Source organism: Lucilia sericata, unplaced genomic scaffold (genome assembly GCF_015586225.1).
Source record: "Lucilia sericata isolate MDLA Ls3-8-SP2 unplaced genomic scaffold, ASM1558622v1 Contig000036F_arrow, whole genome shotgun sequence".
Classification (NCBI taxonomy): Eukaryota; Metazoa; Arthropoda; class Insecta; order Diptera; family Calliphoridae; genus Lucilia; species Lucilia sericata.
In genome coordinates this window covers 131,173-152,939 of record NW_023994074.1, presented here as the reverse complement: position 1 = coordinate 152,939, position 21,767 = coordinate 131,173, and the positions used below count along the sequence as shown (strand labels likewise).

At 28.7% G+C, this 21,767-nt stretch overlaps 5 protein-coding genes across 9 annotated transcripts; 2 read left to right on the top strand and 3 right to left on the bottom strand.

Annotated features, from left to right (window-relative positions):
- Positions 1-239: 239 nt before the first annotated feature.
- On the top strand, positions 240-6,124 carry LOC119612819 (membrane-associated progesterone receptor component 1-like). The gene is made up of 4 exons (XM_037968694.1): positions 240-554; positions 899-1,273; positions 5,196-5,348; positions 5,421-6,124. The coding sequence occupies exons 2-4, from the start codon at positions 934-936 to the stop codon at positions 5,681-5,683; spliced, it is 756 nt and encodes a 251-aa protein (XP_037824622.1). The 5' UTR covers positions 240-554; positions 899-933; the 3' UTR covers positions 5,684-6,124.
- A 1,046-nt stretch (positions 6,125-7,170) lies between these two features.
- Positions 7,171-8,311, top strand: LOC119612840 (NADH-quinone oxidoreductase subunit B 2-like). Of its 4 annotated transcripts, none has more exons than XM_037968716.1 (2): positions 7,171-7,305; positions 7,449-8,311. In XM_037968716.1, the coding sequence occupies exon 2, from the start codon at positions 7,457-7,459 to the stop codon at positions 8,129-8,131; it is 675 nt and encodes a 224-aa protein (XP_037824644.1). In that variant the 5' UTR covers positions 7,171-7,305; positions 7,449-7,456; the 3' UTR covers positions 8,132-8,311. The 4 variants fall into 4 exon arrangements, with proteins under 4 accessions (XP_037824644.1, XP_037824656.1, XP_037824650.1 ...); XM_037968728.1 differs by having other exon boundaries at positions 7,235-7,305; positions 7,452-8,311; XM_037968722.1 differs by having other exon boundaries at positions 7,256-7,380.
- A 6-nt stretch (positions 8,312-8,317) lies between these two features.
- LOC119612830 (2',5'-phosphodiesterase 12) lies at positions 8,318-10,494 on the bottom strand. The gene is made up of 4 exons (XM_037968706.1): positions 10,022-10,494; positions 9,704-9,958; positions 8,685-9,642; positions 8,318-8,624 (listed from the first exon to the last, which is right to left on the bottom strand). The coding sequence occupies exons 1-4, from the start codon at positions 10,409-10,411 to the stop codon at positions 8,356-8,358; spliced, it is 1,872 nt and encodes a 623-aa protein (XP_037824634.1). The 5' UTR covers positions 10,412-10,494; the 3' UTR covers positions 8,318-8,355.
- A 2,322-nt stretch (positions 10,495-12,816) lies between these two features.
- On the bottom strand, positions 12,817-16,380 carry LOC119612969 (E3 ubiquitin-protein ligase znrf2). Of its 2 annotated transcripts, none has more exons than XM_037968868.1 (5): positions 15,045-16,380; positions 14,823-14,970; positions 13,224-13,319; positions 13,051-13,156; positions 12,817-12,980 (listed from the first exon to the last, which is right to left on the bottom strand). In XM_037968868.1, the coding sequence occupies exons 1-5, from the start codon at positions 15,375-15,377 to the stop codon at positions 12,923-12,925; spliced, it is 741 nt and encodes a 246-aa protein (XP_037824796.1). In that variant the 5' UTR covers positions 15,378-16,380; the 3' UTR covers positions 12,817-12,922. The 2 variants fall into 2 exon arrangements, with proteins under 2 accessions (XP_037824796.1, XP_037824805.1); XM_037968877.1 differs by having other exon boundaries at positions 14,823-14,958; positions 15,045-16,379.
- A 1,042-nt stretch (positions 16,381-17,422) lies between these two features.
- On the bottom strand, positions 17,423-20,545 carry LOC119612985 (uncharacterized protein CG5902). Its single transcript, XM_037968904.1, has 4 exons — positions 20,216-20,545; positions 18,454-18,959; positions 18,052-18,368; positions 17,423-17,756 (listed from the first exon to the last, which is right to left on the bottom strand). Exons 2-4 carry the CDS (start codon positions 18,711-18,713, stop codon positions 17,572-17,574), a joined length of 762 nt encoding a protein of 253 aa, XP_037824832.1. The 5' UTR covers positions 18,714-18,959; positions 20,216-20,545; the 3' UTR covers positions 17,423-17,571.
- Positions 20,546-21,767: the final 1,222 nt, after the last annotated feature.

The following is a 21,767-nucleotide window of genomic DNA, read 5'->3' as shown; positions in this document are numbered from 1 at the left end:
ATAAAAATAGCAACACTGTTGAATTACACAATCGATAACTAAAAGTATCGACATAAAAATAAACAAGAAATTTTTATGATTTAAGAATATAATAATAATTAATTTCATATAAATAACAATTATAAATAATTTTAATACAATAAATGAGAAAAGCAACAGCACTAACACCCGCATATAACAAAAACCCATATGTCATTTTGATAACACTGACAATAATCGCCGGACTATCATCTCAAAGACGACAGAAATAAAAAGATTGCATTGAAATCAACATCAGCGAAAAAGTCAACTTGTTCATTTTCAAATTGTATTTTTCCAACTTGCTACGACTTTTGTTTTATAAGCGCGTGTGAACGCGTGAAAAAAATTACAAAAACGCAAATAAAATTGTAAAATAAAATTAAATAAACTAAAGCGTTAAAAGAAAAAATTAAACTAAGAAAAATATACTAAACGACCGGCACTGTAAAAGAATTTTAGGAAATTTTACTACAGACGGAGCCGACAAGAAAAAAAAACAGCAAGAAACAAGGAGGAGGTGATAGCGAGAAAGTGTAAATTAGGAAGATAATTATATTAACACAAATACTACAAAAATAAAATCTAATAAAACAAAAACAACAAAGATCAAAGTTCGAAAGGCCACAAAAATTAATTGCATTTTTTATTATACATTTTTTGTTGTTTTCGTTTTGTTTTTTTATTAAAAACGGAAAAGGTTTGGAAGAATTACCTGTAAAGAAAAAAATAAAACCAAGTGCTCTTCGCATGTGTGTGTCGTCTGTGGTGTTTTTGTGGAATAAGTAAAACAGAGAAAGTACAGAGTACAAGTTTGACAAGAAAAATTGTTAAAAAATAAACCCGAAGAATAATTTTTTACTTAAATTTTTTTGTATAGTCAGCATTATTTAAAAGGCCTTTAAAGCGAAAAGCATGACTGCTGATACTGTGGACACAAATGCCGGCTCTGCGGAGGAGTCAGCACCAACCTCCATGTTTATGGCCATCATTCAGGAGATTTTCTATAGTCCCATGAATCTCGCCCTGGTGGCTATAATTGCATTTTTGGTTTATAAAATCATTAAGGATAGAATTGAAGTGCCCAGTGTGGGTTCACAAAAGCCACAAGAACCAGAGCTGCCTAAATTGCGTAGAGACTTTACAGTAGCCGAACTACGTCAATACGATGGCACACAACCAGATGGTAGAATTTTAGTGGCTGTTAATGGCAAAGTTTTTGATGTTACCAAAGGCAGACGTTTCTATGGACCAGGTAATGTATTGGTTTTGTTTTAAGAAATTAATTATACCTATTTGTTTTAGATATTTAATTGCAGTTTTTTAAGTGAAAATTTTTGTACAATATCTACATTTTGTTGTTCAGCTGTTTCTATACCCTATGCCTACAATATAAATTGGAGGGTAATATGAGTATGGACTAATGTTTGTAACATTCAGTAGACTATAAATCAGACTATACTCAATACAATTGACAAGACCTTAATCAAAACTATTGACTTGGCTATAGACAAAGCTAAAATCAATCAATACTGTAGGCAATAAACAAGGCTATTACTACACTAAACTATTGTCAAGACTATAGACTAGACTTCAATCAAACTATAGTTTAAGATACAGAATATTGACTAAACTGTGGACTACACTGTAGACTACGGACTAGGCTGTAGACTAGTGTTGGGTACCATATGGTCGTCCTAACCCTACTCCTTTTTTCATATTTGTTTTTGTATGTACTTCATAAAGAACATTCATAAGTACATATGTATGAATGTATGTATTTGCCTTAATGTAGGTGTATCTTTCTTTCTTTGTGTTGTCATTTTATCTTTTTGCTAGAATTTTTTACATTAGTGGTAAAAAGTAGGAGCAAATATTAATATTTCATAGTATGCGTGCAAATTGTCGATTTTTTTCTTTTTTGGACCATGCAAAAAATGCCAACAGATGAGGACGGGTGTGCCAAAACAATAACAAATCGTAGTTGTTTACATCATTGTAGAAAATAAGAAAGAAAAAACCTAACACCCTGTTGCTTCGTGTTTCTTAACAACGTTTATTTCTATACGTATTTAATCATCTGTTAAACAAATTTTTGTATTACTGGTCTTATAACACCACCCTTATAGACCACCCCCCTTACCATTATTATTGTTGTTTTTTAGATTCTAACAACGTTTATTTTTATTATCTTTTGTTTGATAATAGAAGTTAAGATATTTTGGTGACCAATATTAAGAATAAATTGTTGAAGTATTTAAAATAATATGACGAAATAATTCAAGATTATTAAAAGTAGAAATATCGGGTAGTTTGATATTATTCTTCCCCCTTTTGCTAGTTCAAGAGAAAATTTCATCATCTAAATTATTTAAACAAATTGCTTTACATATTGATCTAAATAAGCACACTTTACATAAAATTCTACAGAAAAGATTCAGTGTTTTTCAATCCATTATTAGTTTATATCAAAATTCCTAACTAGACTATAGACTAGACTATATACTACACTACAGACACTAGACTACAGACTAAACTAGAGATCAGATCAGACTAAAGTATAGGCTACGCAAGAAGCTAGACTATAGAGTAAACTATAGATTAGACTTTACTATTGAATAGAATACAGACTATTAACTAGATTAAAGACTAAACTATAGACTAGACTATAGAATAAACTGCGGTTTAGACTGCAGACTAGATTGTAAACTAGACTATCGGCTAGACTATGGGCTAAACTATAGACTATACTAGGCTACTGACTAGACTATAGAATATACTACAGTGAAAATTATAATCAACAATATAGACTCTTATAGTCGAGACATAAAACGAAACTTAAACCGGAAATCTTTTATATTTTATGTTTATTTTACATAAATCTAAAATTTTTATAAAAAAATTTTTGAATAAACTATTTCCAAAACTAAATAAAATATGACTTATTAGCAACAAAATATTCTACATATTTTAAATATTTTTACCACAAAATACTATATACAAATGCTATTATGAAGTCTATTTTTAAGTATTGCTTTCCTGTACATTATTTTTAAATTTTCAGATCAATGTTTTTAGTTAAGTTTCAAAATGAAATGGAAATTTTATGCATTTATGGTTGAAGTTTACTCATTTTTATGTCTGTATTATTTAGCAGAGACCCCAAAATCAGACCGTAAAATTTTTGTTTAAAATTTAAACAGAATTTGCAAGAAAGAAACATTTGCTTTTGCTACAACACATTGACGACATGACTGACGGCCACACAAAAGGCAAGGTACTACATCTTTAGAGTAAACTTATTATTCTACTTGTTTTGTATTTATTCCACAATATCCGTCCCATACTTCTTTCCCTTGACACCCAATACAAAGCAAATTTATTAAAATATGCTATTTTTTATTTTATTATTTTGCTGTTACGCATGAGGTGTTTTTGTGTAATGTCTTAATGATTCCCGAAGTCATTTTTATTTTCTTTTAAAGCAAAAAATAAAACACCTTTTTTCAATCTCAAGTTCAGACACGTGCAATGTTTACAAATTGAGAAAAAAAAATTTTTGGAAAATTAGCAGAGTATAAACAAATAATGTTAAAAAGTTTCTTTTGTTAAAAACACATTTTGAAATTGTTTATATATTTTTCTAATTAAAATACTATACATATTGTTTATTTAATCATTAATATATATACATATATTTTTCTCAATTAGAATACAAATGGCTGTTAAAAACAAAAACAAATAAATTTATATATAAAATTTTAGCAATGCATTTGTGTGTGCTTGCTACTCAATAGTCGAACTTGTTGATGAAATTATTCTATGTGTTTTAGATTTAATGACGCACTCACTCATCATTAAATTAACTAAACTACAAATACACAAATATTTTTGTCTACCTTTTACTAGTCATTCTTCCAATGCGTTGCTAAACGTTCAAATTAAAATATCATGTAATAATACTAGATTAAAAACCAAAATAAACAATCAAGTAATAGTCTATCTAAATTATTAAATTAAAATAACGAAAATGAAATCTTATCAACAAAATAAATTACCGCCTAGTGCCCTCTTTTGTCTGAAAACAATACCTTGTTTGATAAACAATACATTTTTTTTGTAGCATTTTTTAATGTGTCAAATCATGCTTTTAAGAAGGAATACTATTTATTATAAATCAGCAATTGTTTGTTATTAATTCAAAAATATATTTTTTAGATGAATTATGATGAGCAGGCGAATATACATATAGAGGATAGTAGAGTCATTGTTTTTTGTGGTTATCAAAAAAAAAATTAATGTACAAATAAATGTTTAAGAAATTTTAATTTTACAATTCATTTGCTGAAATTTTGCAATACTGCGTCTTTTTTTCTTGTATTTACACAAAAATATTGCATCAACGTTCCAGTATAATATACACAAATATATGTATTAGTCGTAAATTTTAATAGTACAATGTTGGACAACTAATTAGCACAATTTTATATTACTTTTTAAAGTAAAGATTAGGCTATTATCAAGACTATAAAGTCAAGATTAAAGACTAGATTATAATTAAGATTAAAGACTTGACTATAGACTTAACTATAATAGACGAGACTATAGAATAAACTATGTACTAGACTATAGACAAGAATATAGACTGGACTATATATTAGATTATAGACTGGACGACATACTAGCCTATAGACTAGACTATGTACTAGACTATAGACTAGACTATAGACCAGAATATAGACTAGGCTATATACTAGACTATAAACTAGACTATAAACTAGATTATAAACTAGACTATAGACTAGACTAGAAACTATGGACTAGGCTATAGACTAGACTTGTTTAAATTACAGACTAGACTATAAACTGCAGAAGAGACTAGACTATAGACTAGAAAAGACTAGACTATATACTAGACTATAGACTGTACTATAGACTATACTATAGACTAGAATAGACTATTGAATAAACAAACTATAGTCAATACCATGGAGTTGACTGCAGTCAAGAATATAGACTGAGTCATGAATATAGTGAAGACTATAGATTAGACTATAGTCGAGTCTGTAAACTAAAACTTAAGTGCTTCTATTAAAAATAATAATTTTCCAACAAGTCCATCTAAGTACATAAACTTAATTATATATATATTTTTCTATTTTATTTTGTTCTATAAGGTGGACCTTATGCTTCATTTGCTGGACGTGATGCCTCACGTAATTTGGCCACATTTAGTGTAGCACCCAATGATAAAGACGAATATGATGATCTAAGTGATTTGAGCGCAATGGAACTTGATTCCGTACGCGAATGGGAAATGCAAATTAAAGGTGTGTGTAATTTTTATTCAATAATTGTTATTAATTTAAATATTAACTTAATTATTTATTTTCCATTTATAGAAAAATATGATTTAGTTGGCAAACTATTGCGCAAAGGTGAACAACCAACCAACTATGAAGATGAAGAGGATGATACCGACAAAGATACAAAACCAAATGACACTCCCACCAATACAGCTGCGAAAACAACAAATGTTGCTGGTGGTAATACTTCGACAACTACAACAGACAATACTTCATCTTTAGCTGGTCATGGCATCGATGCTGATGGCATTAGAAAACGTGATGTAGATGCTACGTCAACAACAAAGGATGTTGAATAAGTTCCCAAAAAGAAATTCAATTCTTATAAAAAAATATAAACATACAAACAACATGCATATATTTATACATAAACTGGAGGAAGAAGAAACATGAAAAAGCTGCTTATTTCTAGTTGTCTTTAATTTTTAGTTAAGATTTTTTTCTTTCATTCTTCTTTTTTTCCGTCATAACAATCTAACAACAAAAATTCCCTTAAAACCCCCCTAAACAAAATGTATACCTTAAATACCAGTTGCACTTTAAATTATATATTTTATATTAATCATTTAATTTAGATTGTAAAAGAAGGTTTTTGTTACTTTATTTTTCTTTTTTCAATTTTTTCGTATTTAATTAGATTTAAAATTTGTTTAATTCAAATTGCAAACGTACGTGTAGTTTAATTAAATTGGTATAAAAACAAAAAACTATTAAAACAAAATTTTGAAAAATTTTAAAAATTGTGGTTTCAAAATAAATCTTTACATTTAAATTCTGTCATTAAAAGGTACTTTAATTAGCTGAAATGTCTATAGGAAAAACTATAAATGTTGATTAAGTTGAAGTGCAACTTTTAATAATTTTTCTCAATTTCTATTAAAATTAACAGTCGTTTTATAATGAAAGTGGTGTTCATTTTAATTATATACGAATTATACCGTACATAAAACAAATAACTATCTAAAACTATAATTTCAAGCATTTAAATATTTTATTAAAGTGGTATAATTTAAATAAAAAGTAACATTTCCTGGCATTATTTGGTTAGAAAATAATAAATCAGTTCATTAAATCAACAGAACAATGAGAAAACAATTATGAAAATATATCCGGGCATATCCGGCCATATGATATCACCCTATATTGGTATAATTAAAAAGTGCCTTTAATATAGCACTTTGAATTTCGCCTTTGATAGGGGTTTTTTTGGAGGCTATTACCAATGTATGTGCTAATCCACACATAAGCCCGCTCAATACAAAGGTAGAGATATCACAGGAGGAAATATACCAACTCCCATTTGCATGTTAGAAATTCGAGTATTCAAGAAGAACATGTGGGAGACAGGTAGGTATTGGAATATGGTAGCTATTAAGTATAACCCGGAATCGGGCTATCGTAGAAATATACTTGAAGATACAGGTAAATGATAGACCTTTCCAAGTGAAAGCTAAAGTTATCGTATTCGTTATTTTTTAAATTCTTTTTTTCAGTTCAAATGGGTTAATTACTTTCTGTTTATTAAACAAACCAAATTATTTGCAACACACTTACCCCAAGCCAAACTAAGTATATATGATCCTTTTCCCATTCCATCGCAATGATTCTACAAATTTTACGCTATCTCACATATTTTCACAGACACTATTCCACACACATTACATATTAATTGCTTATAATTTTTTAAACGATTTTGTAATTATTTTTATAAATTTCACAAAATTTCTTTACTATACTCAACACAATGAAAAAACAAACTAAAAATACCGCTAAAATTCAACTTAATCATTCACAATAGCAAAAAATTCTTATTAAAAAAGTGCTGCCAAATTTTTATTTTTGAAATGTCATATACGATGACATATGTTTGTCAAAATTTGACGTTCGATTTTTTGTTTTTTGGAGCAAGTTACATAAAAAGGTTTGTGCATAGATTTTTTAATAAAATTGCCCGAAAAAAGTATATTTATCCATAAATTAGTGTTTTAAAAACAAAGTAAATAAAACAATCAACATATTTTAAATAAATAATGCCAAACAAATGTGTTTTTAATCTCTTTTTAGCAGGAATCATGCTGCGCTCCGCTGCTTCAGCTCTCGTAAACAAAACCCCTAAGCTGTTGGCTACGGGCATGCCAACCAGCCTTACAACCGGTTCTTTTGCTCCAGCCCTCAACACCTTGATGGTGCGTCGTGAACAACAGACCATGCCGGTGGTTAATCCAAACGAAAAAGTAACCAGAAAACCTTACAGTCCTTTCGGTACCAAACAATCTAGCATGGCCGAATGGACATTGGCTCGTTTGGATGATTTGTTGAATTGGGGTCGCAAAGGTTCCATCTGGCCATTGACTTTCGGTTTGGCCTGTTGTGCCGTCGAAATGATGCACATCGCTGCTCCACGTTACGATATGGATCGTTATGGTGTCGTCTTCCGTGCTTCACCACGTCAAGCTGATGTCATTATTGTGGCTGGTACCTTGACCAACAAGATGGCCCCCGCTTTGCGTAAAGTTTACGATCAAATGCCCGAACCCCGTTGGGTTATCTCTATGGGCAGTTGTGCCAACGGCGGTGGCTACTACCATTACTCCTACTCTGTGGTGCGTGGTTGCGATCGTATTATTCCCGTAGATATCTATGTGCCCGGCTGTCCTCCCACAGCTGAAGCTTTGATGTATGGTGTTTTACAATTGCAAAAGAAGGTCAAGCGCATGAGAACATTGCAAATGTGGTACAGAAAGTAATAGCCTTCCCGACATGGTTCAAGGAATATTTAATTCTAGTTAAAATATGAATATATAGTGTAATGTAAATGAAGGCAAACACACCAACTGTGAATTTTGTTTATAAAATAAAACGTTTTTTCTTTTTTGTGAAATGAAAAATCGATACGAAATAAACCTCTCTTAAATATAAATGTAAAAGTCGAATTTTGTACCATAATAATTTTCTTTATTCTTTATACAATTTAACTAATTGCTTTAAATTTTAGATCTGCTACCAAAGCTACATGATCTGAAGGAAATACCACCGACGGTATGGCAATGTGAGCTTTTAGCTCTTCATTGGAAGGCAGGGGTATAAATTGGTCCACATCAAAACGATCCGATTGATAGAAAATGTAATCCAAACATGCAGCAAAAGCATGGGTAAAATTGGTGTATTCGGGTGTACCACAAGCAGATTGTATAGAAAATGGTTGTTTTAAGCTGACATTTTTAACAGCTTCTTCCGTATCTAAAAAAAAAAAAATAGTTTTGATTAAAAAATAGTAATTTATAGCTAAAACAAACTTACTACTGCTCCAATCTATAAAGTCTTGAGGCACATAACCCTGTGTCATTAAACGATAAATGCCACATTCGGGTACACTATTGAAATCTCCACAGAATATAATGGACAATTGTGTCTCATTGGTCAGATTATATTTGGCGATAGTTTTCTTATAAACATCTTCCACAAATAACATGGCAAAACCAATTTGAAGCAGACGTATGTGATCCGCATCTGGATGGAAGTAGAGATGAGTATTGGCCACCAAAATATAACGATCATTAGATGTTTTTAATAAATTTAACTGCAAAGTAGTGGATCGATCACAAATGCGCTCCACCAGTTTCTCGTTACATTTTATTTTTTGCCACAATTCATTGAAAACATCCAAGGTCTTTATATTTTCTCCAATATTTAAAGCAAATGATTCTACCAACTCAAATTTATCCGCACGATAGAAAGTGGCCACTCCCTCTCCGCAAGTGCCCTTTTGAGCTATAATGCCCTTAAATCCCTGGCGAACATCCTCAAGCACTGGCCTTAGATCGTAGTCAAAGATTTTCATATCTACTTCTTGCAGACACAAAATGTCACTATTGTAACCCAGTATTTCTTTAATAAACAACTGTTTACGATAGTCAATTTTCAGGGCATACGGTGGGCAATAGGGAAATAGATGAGTTCTAGTATAATCACTATCTGCGTAAAGATCTGCCAAGATATTATATGAAACCACACGCAAAGAGTCGCCGGTTAAACGTTTTTGGGTAAAACAGTGTCTAGTCTCAAAAGGACAAGGTCCTGGACCAGCCTGTACCACATTTTTGCAAATATGCTCTACGGGAGGTCCAAAAATGCCCTCAGCATTACCAGGTGTTAATACAAGTTTTAAATAATGGTCAACATCTTCATTGGAAGTGGTATAAAATAAACCATCACCACAATACTGCCAAGAAGCAAGTTGAATATTTCCGGATTCAGGCTGTAAATAAAGAAAAATATTATACTTTTCATAGCTCCAAAAACTACAATTCCTTTTATACCATTTTGGCCTTATACCACTCTCCTTTACAAAAGCTTTTCTCGGCAAATTTTATTTCCAACTTGCTAGGATACACAGTAAATCCGGCCAATATAGAAGTGGGTAAAACCAAATTTACCACCCAGGGCTGATTAAGAACCAGTTCAAAAGTACGATCCAATACTTTCAAATGCAAATTTTCCATGGTCTCACTTAGCATTTCAGCAAAAGTAACATCTTCCAATTTATTGTTCGATCTAACAAATTCAATATTTAACTAAACAAATCAACAAAAAATTATTTATAAAGTTAACAAAAGTAACAAAAAATGTTAATTTACCTCACCACCGGGAGCAACAGCCTCATTAATAGGTTCCGGCACCTGGGCAGGTGTTTTCTTCTTGCCCTTTTTCATTTTCTTATTCAATTCCTTTTCAATATTCCCTTTTATCCGATTTAAAGCAGCCTCGATTTTCTCATCAATTTTACGACAAAAATTAAAATCACGATCAATTTTCAAGTCCTGATTGGCATAGCGAAAACTGATATGTAACTCCTGGCTGTCGGGTTCGTTGCGTAAATATACCTTATCCATGGTGTAGTTGGTGCGATGAGCATGTGCCGCCAGACGTCGCTTTTGTTGAAGTTGAAAGCCTCTGTTTCTGTTATAGATTTCTTGAATCCGGTTTTTAAGTGTATGATTCAATTGTTTAAATGTTCGTGGCAACATAACCCCCGGCACAGTCTCAACATAAACACATTGTTTTTTTTTATTTTTTTTGTACTACTGTTTTGCTTGCCAGCAACAAAAACAAAATTGTAAACAAGAGACAGCTGTTCGACAATTGGGGATATTAGGGTTTTCCATTTTAATAAAATTTGTTCAGGGTTTGGAATTCAAAAAATTTATTCAATAAAAACAACAACAATTAACCGAAATTTTGATTATAATATATAGACACAAAATTCTATTTGTAATATGGACTATAGACTGTAGTCTGGACTATGGACTAGTCTATAGTCTGGGATATAGTAAACTATATATGTGGCCGGTTGAAAAAACGCCTTATCTCGACATACGACAATTTCCTCAAATTTTTGTTGTCAAAATAATATAATGGGGGATATTTCTGTCTAATCGGGTTAATTCCATACCTTCTAGATCCAAAGATATGACAACGATCAAATCAACTTATTTCGAAATTGATAACGTTTTTTGTCAAGTCTTGTAAAAATCACTGTTTTTCAAATAAGTGGTTTTGTCAGAAGTCAGTGGTCTGGACTACACACTAGACTATGGAATCGTCCAGACTATAGTTCAGGGTACAGACTAAACAAGACTAGACTAGACTTTAGTCTATAGTCTTGACTAGAGTCTAGTCTATAGTCTGTTTCAATAACAGTGTAGTCTATTATTAAAAGGACTTTATTCTATAGTCTAGACTACAGTCTAGTCAATAGTCAGTATTATAGCATAGTCTGTACTCTAATCTATTGTGTGGACTATTGTCTATTCCATAGTCTAATCTGAACTCTACTCTAGTCTACAGTCTGGTCTAAAGATTCGACTATTGTTTAATCAGAAAATAAATTTCAGCATCTGAATTCAGATTAGATTAATACGAATGAGCCAAAGGCAGATTCGGCACTAGATTATAATTTGCCTCCCTTGTAAGGCCCACTTTCGAAAATTAGTTTTGCTCATTTTATTTAGTTATCTCTCCTAATTTAAAATATATAGAAAGAGAACACAATTTATTGAGAACAAAAACTAATAACTTTTTAGATAATCACTAGAAATAGCCAGCAATATCTTATAATTATAGTAAAACTTATTAATTGACTACACGGTTATTAAAACAGAAAGTATAAAATGAAAGAGTTATAAATAAACTATTAATAATCAGCAAGCAATTAATTAATTGTAATAAACCAATACTAACTTTCAAAAAGAGTAAGAACAAGAAACGCAACTGTTAAAATGTTGTAAATTGTTATAATTGATTTTCACATTTACTAATTACAAATACATTATATGACACCTTCTTTCGTTCCTTATTTTTTTTTTCTTCCCTTAACCATTATTAATCGAGAATAAAAATTGTTAACAAAGAAAACATGAGTTGGCTTGTGTGTGTGTGTTTGTTTGGTTGTTTTATACAATTTCTTCGGTAATTCATGCACTCACTGGGATTTGTTTTTTTTTTTTTGTATTTAATTTTTTGTTTAATTTAATTAAAATCACAATTAAGGAAATAAAAACAGATACAGATAAATACACATGATTACATACAACATCATATTTTAGGTTTTGTTTGTTGGTTTTGTTTTTTTTTCTTATTTTTTATGTCACAGTACAAAATGCTTTAACAACTAATCTCTTAATTATTTTGTTTTCTTTTTTTTCATTACTATCAAATTATAATAGTACTTTTAAACATTATTATTATTAATATTTTTATGTTAAATATATATTTTCGGTTGTTTAGTTATCTGTTCATATTAATTAATCAAATTATTATTATTTATGTTGTATATTATATATATAGAGATGTATGTATAGTATGTATGTATATATACTTAATTTTGGTAGAATTTTCATTAATTTGTTTTATCATTAACATTATTATTATTATTTTTAAATATATGTAAACTATATAAAATTACCATCCTCATCATATTATCATTATCGTTATTTCAAAAAGAATTTATTTTAAATTACTATTGCAGCACATTATTTTGTTTTTTTTTTTTTTTGTATTTTAAATGTATTTTTTATTTAATATATCCTTATATATATAAACCGTTTTAAGTTAAATTTCTATTTATGTATTTTTGTTTTTAATTTAATTAAATTAAATCAAAATTATTTATTTTTTTTTAATTATTGATTTAAAACTTATCATTGATTTTTGGTAAGATTCTCTTAATTATTGTTATTTTTTAATATTTTAAATATATTTTTGTAATTTTTTCTAGTCATTTCTTAAAAAGTGTTTGTTGTTCAATTGTTTATAATTTTTCTTTTTTATTAATTTTTTTCAATTATTTTGTATTTTTTTTCTTGTTTATCTTGTAAAATCTAAAAACTAATTTAATCGTTTATCAATTTTTACGGTATTTATATATTTTTTGTTGTTTGTTGTTTGTTTGTTTATGAATATTTGTTTGTTTGTATATATATAGAATTATTTATACTAAAATAGAAAAGTTTATTTAATAATTACATATTGAGTTTTAACTAGTCACCAGGATGCTCTGGACATGAGCGATTTACCTCAAACCATCGATCAATACAGCTTTAAGTTATAATTAATTTATTGTTATTAAAAAAAAAAATATATACAAAAATGAAGAAAACAAACTTACCATTTATGATAAATACAAAGACATGGCAAGCGTGCTATAATATCACCAGGATTTAAATCTTCTAAACAAATAACACATTCTCCCTTGGCATCTGATAAAACATCCTCTGTAATTCGGAAAAATAGTATTTTATACTTGTTACAAAGTCCTAAGTTCATTTTATATATACTTACCATTATATGAGAGTCGAGGTTTTGTCAGGCACATAACCAAATGGCATTCAATATCATCGGGTAAAACAAATTTATTACATACAGGACATTTAATTCCTAAAATTAAAATATTTTAAATTAATTTTTAAAAATTTGTAAAAATATTAAAATTTTTTTAATTAATTTTAAAATTTGTAAAAAAAAATCAGAAAATATTTAAAATTTTTGAAAATATTAATATTTAAGAAAATTTTAAAACTATTTTCAACATTTTTAAGGTCGAAATTACAATTTATTTTGAAATTATTTTCTTTAAAAAAGTAAAATATTTCGAAATAGAAAAATAAAAAAACAAATCCCTTTAGATAGGAATTTTTAATTACATTTTCTCAAAAAAATTCGTTTCTTTATAAAAAATTCGAAATTTCACAAAAAGTAAAATTGTTTCTAAAATTCAAATTTTCACTAAAAAAAAACACATTTTTACTAAAAAATTCGATTTATGTTTTAAAAAAATTATTTTAATAACAAACAAAAAGTAACGAAATTAAAATTATTGAAAATAATTTTAAGATTTATAAATATTATCAGAAAATATTCGAAAAGTTAGATAATTTTAATCTTTAAGAAAATTTTAAAATTCGAAATCGAAATTTATTTTAAAATAATTTTCTTCAAAATTCATGAAATTTTTTTTAAATGTTCATAATTTCGAAATAAAAAATATGACAAATTTCATTAAATAGGAATTTTGGGTTAAATTTTCAACAAAAAAATCCTCTCTTCACTAAAAATCGGAAAATTTGGAAAAAAAAAATTAAATTTAGTCTAGAATTGAAATTTTCGCTAAAAATTAAATTTTCGACTAAAAATTATATTTTCGAATAAAATTCAATTTGAACACAAAGATCTAACACAAGTTAGAATTGAAACACATTTTAAGCGGAAGAATTAAGAACAAGTTCTGCTAATTAAATCTTAGGAAATACACCTAATGTGTTGATGATTCTTTCGAAGCATTGAAATGGATTCAATCATTTTTGTAATAGTAATAAACAGTAGTCTTAGGAATATACTAATTTCTTATAAAAAATCATCATTCTCTTAATAGAGAAACATTTAAGGAATATATTTAAGCCGAACTGATTTTCTCAAAGAGACCAACTCAATTACGTATGTATCTAAACCTTATTACATATTTACAAATCAATTACATATACTTTATATGGGGACTGGATTCAAAATGTTTACATTTGATTTCTGTAAGACATTAACATTTCAAAATATTTAACAATAGACTTTACAGTCCAATTAGAAAAATGCTATTTTCAACTATAAAAATTCAAATTGGAAAAATATTACAACTTCTTAAAAAAAACACTTTCATTTGCAAATGTTGTAAATGAAAAAATTGTTATCAGCCTGTGGTAAATTCTTAAAACAAATCCTTATAACAATAAGATAAATACAATTGTAAATAAGTTATTAAATGTAACTTGTTCAAATTAACATGGCAATAGGCATACATATGAACATATGTATGTAAATATAATTCCAATAGGAATAACAATAATAAGACGAAATAAAATACGCAGCAAAAAAAAGAAAAGTACGACTCACCATTAAACGACCATATTTGTGATGGAAGTGATGTTGCTGTATACACCCGTCCAATGCTATTAGCTGCACCATTTGAGGCCGATTGAGCTGCTAAAGCTATACTTTCTACAAAACTTGCACCGGCCATTGAAACGCCCTGAAAGTAATCCTAATCATTAAAAAGACATTCAACTTGTCTCTGAACAATGGCAAAAAAAAAAGAGACAATAACAAAGAACTTACACGTAAATTATCTCCCAATGTGTGACGCTGCAAGTGATTGTTGTGACCTTGTTGGTGTTGCTGTTGTGACGACATTGTTGTTGTTGATGAACTGGCATAATTATTGCTATTAGCTGCAGACGAAGAATTGCTGGCATGTGTATGTTGATTGTGATCGCCGGATGATGTGCCGGTAGCCTGAGCATGCATGTCGGGCACAGAACTTAAACTGCGGGCACGTTGTCTATCCACCGATGAACTAGTCAATTCGGCACCAGTTGAGCTGCTCGAAAATGTCCGCGAACGAGGGCTCTGGTGACCGCTGGTGGCGGGTGTACTCGCCTTTGCGCCCATTCGTTGTCGGGTATTGATGTGATGGAGTGAGTGTTGGTGGTAGTAATGGAGAGGTGTAGGGTAAGGAGGACTAGGGAGGGAGGATCAATTCTGTTTTAAACTAATCGATAGAGAAAGATCCTTTGTCTGACAAAGGTGACAGCTACTAGATATTATTTAATATTAAATGTTACGTCTATTTATTTGTTGTGGGTGTGACGACGACTATGTGATTTACTATTTGTAGTTGTTGGTCTTGAGAACAAGGATGAAAAAAAATTTCAAAGTTTCTTCAAGTTATTCATCATCATACTCCATTTGTTTTTTGTGTTTATTTTTTGTTTAGATGGTAAATAAATTAGTTGGTTGGTTTGTTTGTTGTCTACTATTTTTATATTTTTTCTCCTGGTAGATATTATTTTTGTAATTCTCTTTTTCTTGCTTCCTAACTTTCTTTGTTGTTCGTTGTTTTGTAAAAGATCTTAAGGATTAATTTATTTTTTTCTCTCTTTTTTTCTTTGCACAGTCAATTAAACAAAACTTTCGTTTTTTTTCTTTTCACAATCGAAAAGTCCTTTTTAGTTTAAAATACTACATAGAAAATGAAAATAAGAATTTAACACTTTACGACAGCGGCTAATACACGGACGTCGACTTTTCTTCAAGACGACGTTTGAGCAGTTATTGTCTGGATTGGATTTATTATAATAATGATGATGATGATGTTGAGTGAATTTGTTTTTCTATTTTTTTCCTTTCCTCCTTTGCTGTCTGTGTACATGTACAATGTATGTAATGCAATAAAATAAAGGTAATCTGGTTAAAATTTTTGCATGCTTTAGATTTCAACGTTACTATTCCCAATTTGCCAAAATAAACACTTTAATTTTTTTCTCGTTTTCCGTAAAATTTTTATATATTTTGTTCTGCTTTTTTACGTTTTTATGCAATTTTATGTCCGTCTTAAAAATTTTTTTCTTCTTACTTAAGTTCTTTATTTGTTGTTTCTCTCTACGCCGTTGTCTGACATTCATCGTTCGCTTTGACATATTTTGCAAAATTTTTAGGCAGGGTTCGAAGTAAACTAACGGAAGTGGCAACGTTTTGTTTATGTTCGTTGATGAACTTATCAAATCTGGCAATACTGTTAGATGAATAGAATTATTGTTATTTTTGATGATACATTTTAGATTTAAATTTTTTGTTGTGTTCTTTTAACTTATATAAAATTTCATTATTTATTTTACAAAAATCTAAATTCTTATTAAAAATTTGAAAAATTTTTCTAAACTTATAATATCTTAAAATTCATGAAAAATAAATTATAAATATAAAAAATACAAATTTCACTAAAAGTTCAGAAATTTAACAAAAATTTAAATTTTTACAAAAAATTTTATAACCCTAAAAAAATTAATATTATCTAACATAAAATTTCCACTAAACATTTTAAATTTCCCCAAAACTATCTTAAAAAAACTTCTTTAAATAAAGAATTCTCGGAGGTATGAACGCTTTGTAGAACAGTCGAAAACAATATAAATAAAATCCGTTTTTTGATATTTCAAACTTGTTTTTTATTTATTTCATCAAAACCAAATATTTATAAGAACCATTTAAAATATATTTCATATATAACTACACACTCTCTTTTAATATTATTATTTTTTAATACACACACATTGAAATTGAATATGTATATTAATAAAAAGAAGAATGATTACATATTTTCAAAAAACTAAAGAATAAAAACAGAGTAAATTTAAATTAGAGTTTAATTAAATAAAAGAAATTTAGTATGATTAACATTCTTTTGCTAATTTGTTTTGTTTGTTTTTTCTCTTAATTGCAGTATAGGTAGATAGTAAGAAGAGTTAAATAATCAATATTATTTTTTATGTTTTTTTTTGGATTTTGGAAAACACAATTGTTGTTTAGCTATTATTTTCTTGTGATATTTTTATCATTTATATATATAGATTTATTGTTATATATTTATGTATGTATATAGATTCATACTAAAATTAATTATTATTATATTATAATATTGTTTTGATGTGTACTTCTTTTTTTGTTTATTTAATATTTTTTTTTAATTATATTGTTGTAAAGCGAAGAGAATTTGTTAAAAATTTAAACTAAATTGAAACGATTTCTCTTGGCGTTTATTATTTTCTGTTTGCAGTTGTTGTTTAAAACGATTAAACGCTATTTGTTAGCATTGCACTTTGCAGTATTGACCGCGACGTTCTAAAACTTCACGGTATTCCTTGTAGTTCATCTGAATTTCCTGAGAACGGTAGCGGGTTAATTTAATAGCTTTACGTGTCTCTGGTGTAATGACAGCACGATAACCACCTTTTCGCAAAAGAGAATCTATTGTTTGTATCTGATCCCAACCTGGAAAAAGTGAGAAACGAGCAATTATTCGTGCCTGTTCTGTAAATCGATTCGGTTTCAAAACCGAGAAGGTTTTAAAACCGAATTTGGTGTTCTGCAAATCGAGTTTTTATTTGAACTTAAGTTACAATTATATTAAAAACGCAAAAAATAAATTTTTAATTTATTTAAATAAAATTGAAATCTATTTACTTTCGAGAGAATGCGTCTTTAAACGAGAAATTTACTCGGATTCGGTTTACAAAACAGACAGGATTAATTAAAAATTAAACAAAATATTAGAACCATTAAATACCTTGCTCTGTAGCTACTTGCGGCAAATAAGTAGCAGTCCTTTTACAACCTCTTTCATTGATGAATTCAATACGTATGCCATGTACACCTAATGTCCAATCCAAATGTCCATTGGCCTCTTCGAAATTTTGCAAAATCGATACAGAAACTGTCAATTTTGGTAGTTCATCACGTGAGATGGGAGCAAAACGTGAGTCTTTTAAAGCGCTAGTTAAGGCATATTCGCGCAAACCCGAATGAAGATGCATAGCACTAAATGTTCCAATACAACCGCGTAAACGTTTATCACGTCCCGTCTTCCAGGTAACGAATAAAGGGCTGAAATTTGAACAATAATAAAAGAATAATATCATTTGTGTTTCAACATTAAGAGAAGTGAAGAGAGAGGGAGACGAACACTTACTAAGCATCGTTAGTAAATGGTGGAGTACCTGGTCCCTCCATATTGTTGAGCTCACAATCTAATACCTCAAAACAAAACAAACACATATCGGGTACGGCCACATTATCCAATGGCTTCATAGCATAGCCATTTGTTAACCTAACCACTCCCTGGTGATGATTGTAGTCGTGTTTACCATCGCCATTAGTATAGAGTTGATTGGACCCACTACTGTTACCAACCGAATTGTAGGAATTATGATTGTGATAATGGTTGGACATAATGATGTTTAATTTACGTTTCCTACGCTTTTCTTTCACGTTTACAAAAATATATTGATTTAAAAATTGTATTTATTTAATTATGAATATATTTTGGTTTCCCGTTTTTTATTTTTGTAAATTGTTTTCTTTTTAATCGTTTAATGATAGTGAAAATTAATTTATATTAATTTAGTCTAATAACGTACGCGCTAATCATTAAAGTAATGGCAGTGGGTATATGATCTAATTAATGGTTAGGTTTATCTGTAATTAGAATACAAAGAATGAAATATACATATGAATTAATGTAATATTAAGTAAAATAATAATATTTATAAGTTATCGCAAAAGGAATTATAATAAGAAAATTAATCTTGAATCCGTACTTCTGAGGTAAATATTGAATACAATGTGTATAGATAGATAGATAGATAGATAGATAGATAGATAGATAGACAGATAGATAGATAGATAGATAGATAGATAGATAGATAGATAGATAGATAGATAGATAGATAGATAGATAGATAGATAGATAGATAGATAGATAGATAGATAGATAGATAGATAGATAGATAGATAGATAGATAGATAGATAGATAGATAGATAGATAGATAGATAGATAGATAGATAGATAGATAGATAGATAGATAGATAGATAGATAGATAGATAGATAGATAGATAGATAGATAGATAGATAGATAGATAGATAGATAGATAGATAGATAGATAGATAGATAGATAGATAGATAGATAGATAGATAGATAGATAGATAGATAGATAGATAGATAGATAGATAGATAGATAGATAGATAGATAGATTGATAGATAGATTGATAGATAGATAGATAGATAGATAGATAGATAGATAGATAGATAGATAGATAGATAGATAGATAGATAGATAGATAGATAGATAGATAGATAGATAGATAGATATATAGATAGATAGGTAGATAGATAGATAGATAGATAGATAGATAGATAGATAGATAGATAGATAGATAGATAGATAGATAGATAGATAGATAGATAGATAGATAGATAGATAGATAGATAGATAGATAGATAGATAGATAGATAGATAGATAGATAGATAGATAGATAGATAAATAGATAGATAGATAGATAGATAGATAGATAGATAGATAGATAGATAGATAGATAGATAGATAGATAGAATTTAACTCAAAATCGTTTTTATTTTTTGACGACAAATCCTTAAATCTAGTATTCTATCCACATATCCTACAAAAAAAATCCCCTAATGTGGCAGCACAGTTACTGGGTATAAATTTCCTAATGACGTCTTTTTTCTCTTATTCTTACTGTTTTATTGATATTTACGAAATGTCATATAAAGAAAGAAGCAAAGATTGCTAAAGAAAGAAAAAATATATGCCAGTCACACAAAGAATTTAAGAAAAAAGTTAACCCATTTCTTTACGTTTTGCAAAATCCTTGACCCTCATCAAACGAAAATGTAAAATAATTAAAGAAAATTCCCCCATATATACCTTCATTCAATTTATTTAACTACTGCTTCTGTTTAATCTTTTTCTCTTCTTTGTTTCTTTTGACCTTTCTCTGCGCTCCCCACTCGGATGTTTTTTCAATGGTCAAACGCTGGACAGTTTTTTTCTTTGTTTAACTGTATCTTTACGTATAAATTTTTGAGAAATTGGCATCATCCTCATCCGGATCACCTCATACGATTTAGAATTTAGAAATTTAATGGACCAATTCGACGATTTTCTTTAATATTAAAAAGAAATTTGGATTGCACGAAACACAACTAACTGCACTTGTCGACACTAACCGTTCTTTCTTTGTTATAATGCAGGGTTGGCAAATTGAATTTTCAAATTGTACAAAATAGCATTTAAAAGTGTACTTTTTTGAATCCGATTGTACCAAATTTGTATTTTTGCAAATTGATATCAATATAAAACAGAAATAATCCTAAAACGTACTCTCTTTGTTAAATGTTGTCTGGTTATAATCTCCTCCAGTATTCTTTACAATATTCCCTCCCAAAGTTTAGTAAAAATTTTACCGAAGTCGATTGTTCACTGAACTTTGTGTAAAAAGCACATTTTTTAAATAATTATGTCTGTTCCAGTACTAGTCAGTGTAACAGGTTTTAGTCAGAAATAGTCAGAAGTAATTAGAAAAACAACATAATACATTGAAATTGTAGTACAGAAACAGACACATTATTTCAATAAGGAAATTTACTTTAAAATTGTACAAAATGTGTCATTGGTGTACCATTGTACTTTTGAAGATCGAACTGTACCAAATAAGTACAATTTTACCAATTTTGCCAACCCTGTTGTAATATGAACAGAGGTCTTTGGCGAGCAAAGTTAACGACGGCGTCAGACTATACAATTTTTTGGCGACAGCTTGAAATCGTTTTAAGTCTCATATCATTAAATAAACATTTTGTTGAAATATTTTTCAACTGTATTCATACATATTTATAAAATTTATACATAGAGGCTTGTAAAATAATTCTGAAAATTCTCAATGATAAATTCGAACATACACTTGAAATATATTGTTGGAATTTTGATAAACTGTACATACATAAATGAAAGAGGACAAATACTTTGAATGAAGGGAATCTAATCAACTGTAATACGCTTTAATAACCTCATGATATAACATTTAAAGAAAAAAATTAATTAAATTGTACTTAAATTATCTTAAACAATCGGAATATAGTCAAATTAAATATATAATAAGAAAATATGTTGTATATATTATTTTCGATCTCGTAATATGATAAATAGTAAAAACTTGGTATTACTTTTTAGCATAATTTTATTTTTGCATTATCTTTTGTTTACTTTCTTTTCACTTTTTACAATTGTAACAGGCTGTGATGTCAACGTCAATTTTTCAAACCCGCTTATAGTAAGTAAGTAAGTGTTCAATTACTTATTTTTTATATGCACAGAAAATAAATGAATTTAAACCCTTTTTTATCACAGACTATTGTATATTGTGTTAGAAAAGTATCATTAACAAAGCCAAAAACTGTTAATATATTCTTTGAAAGGA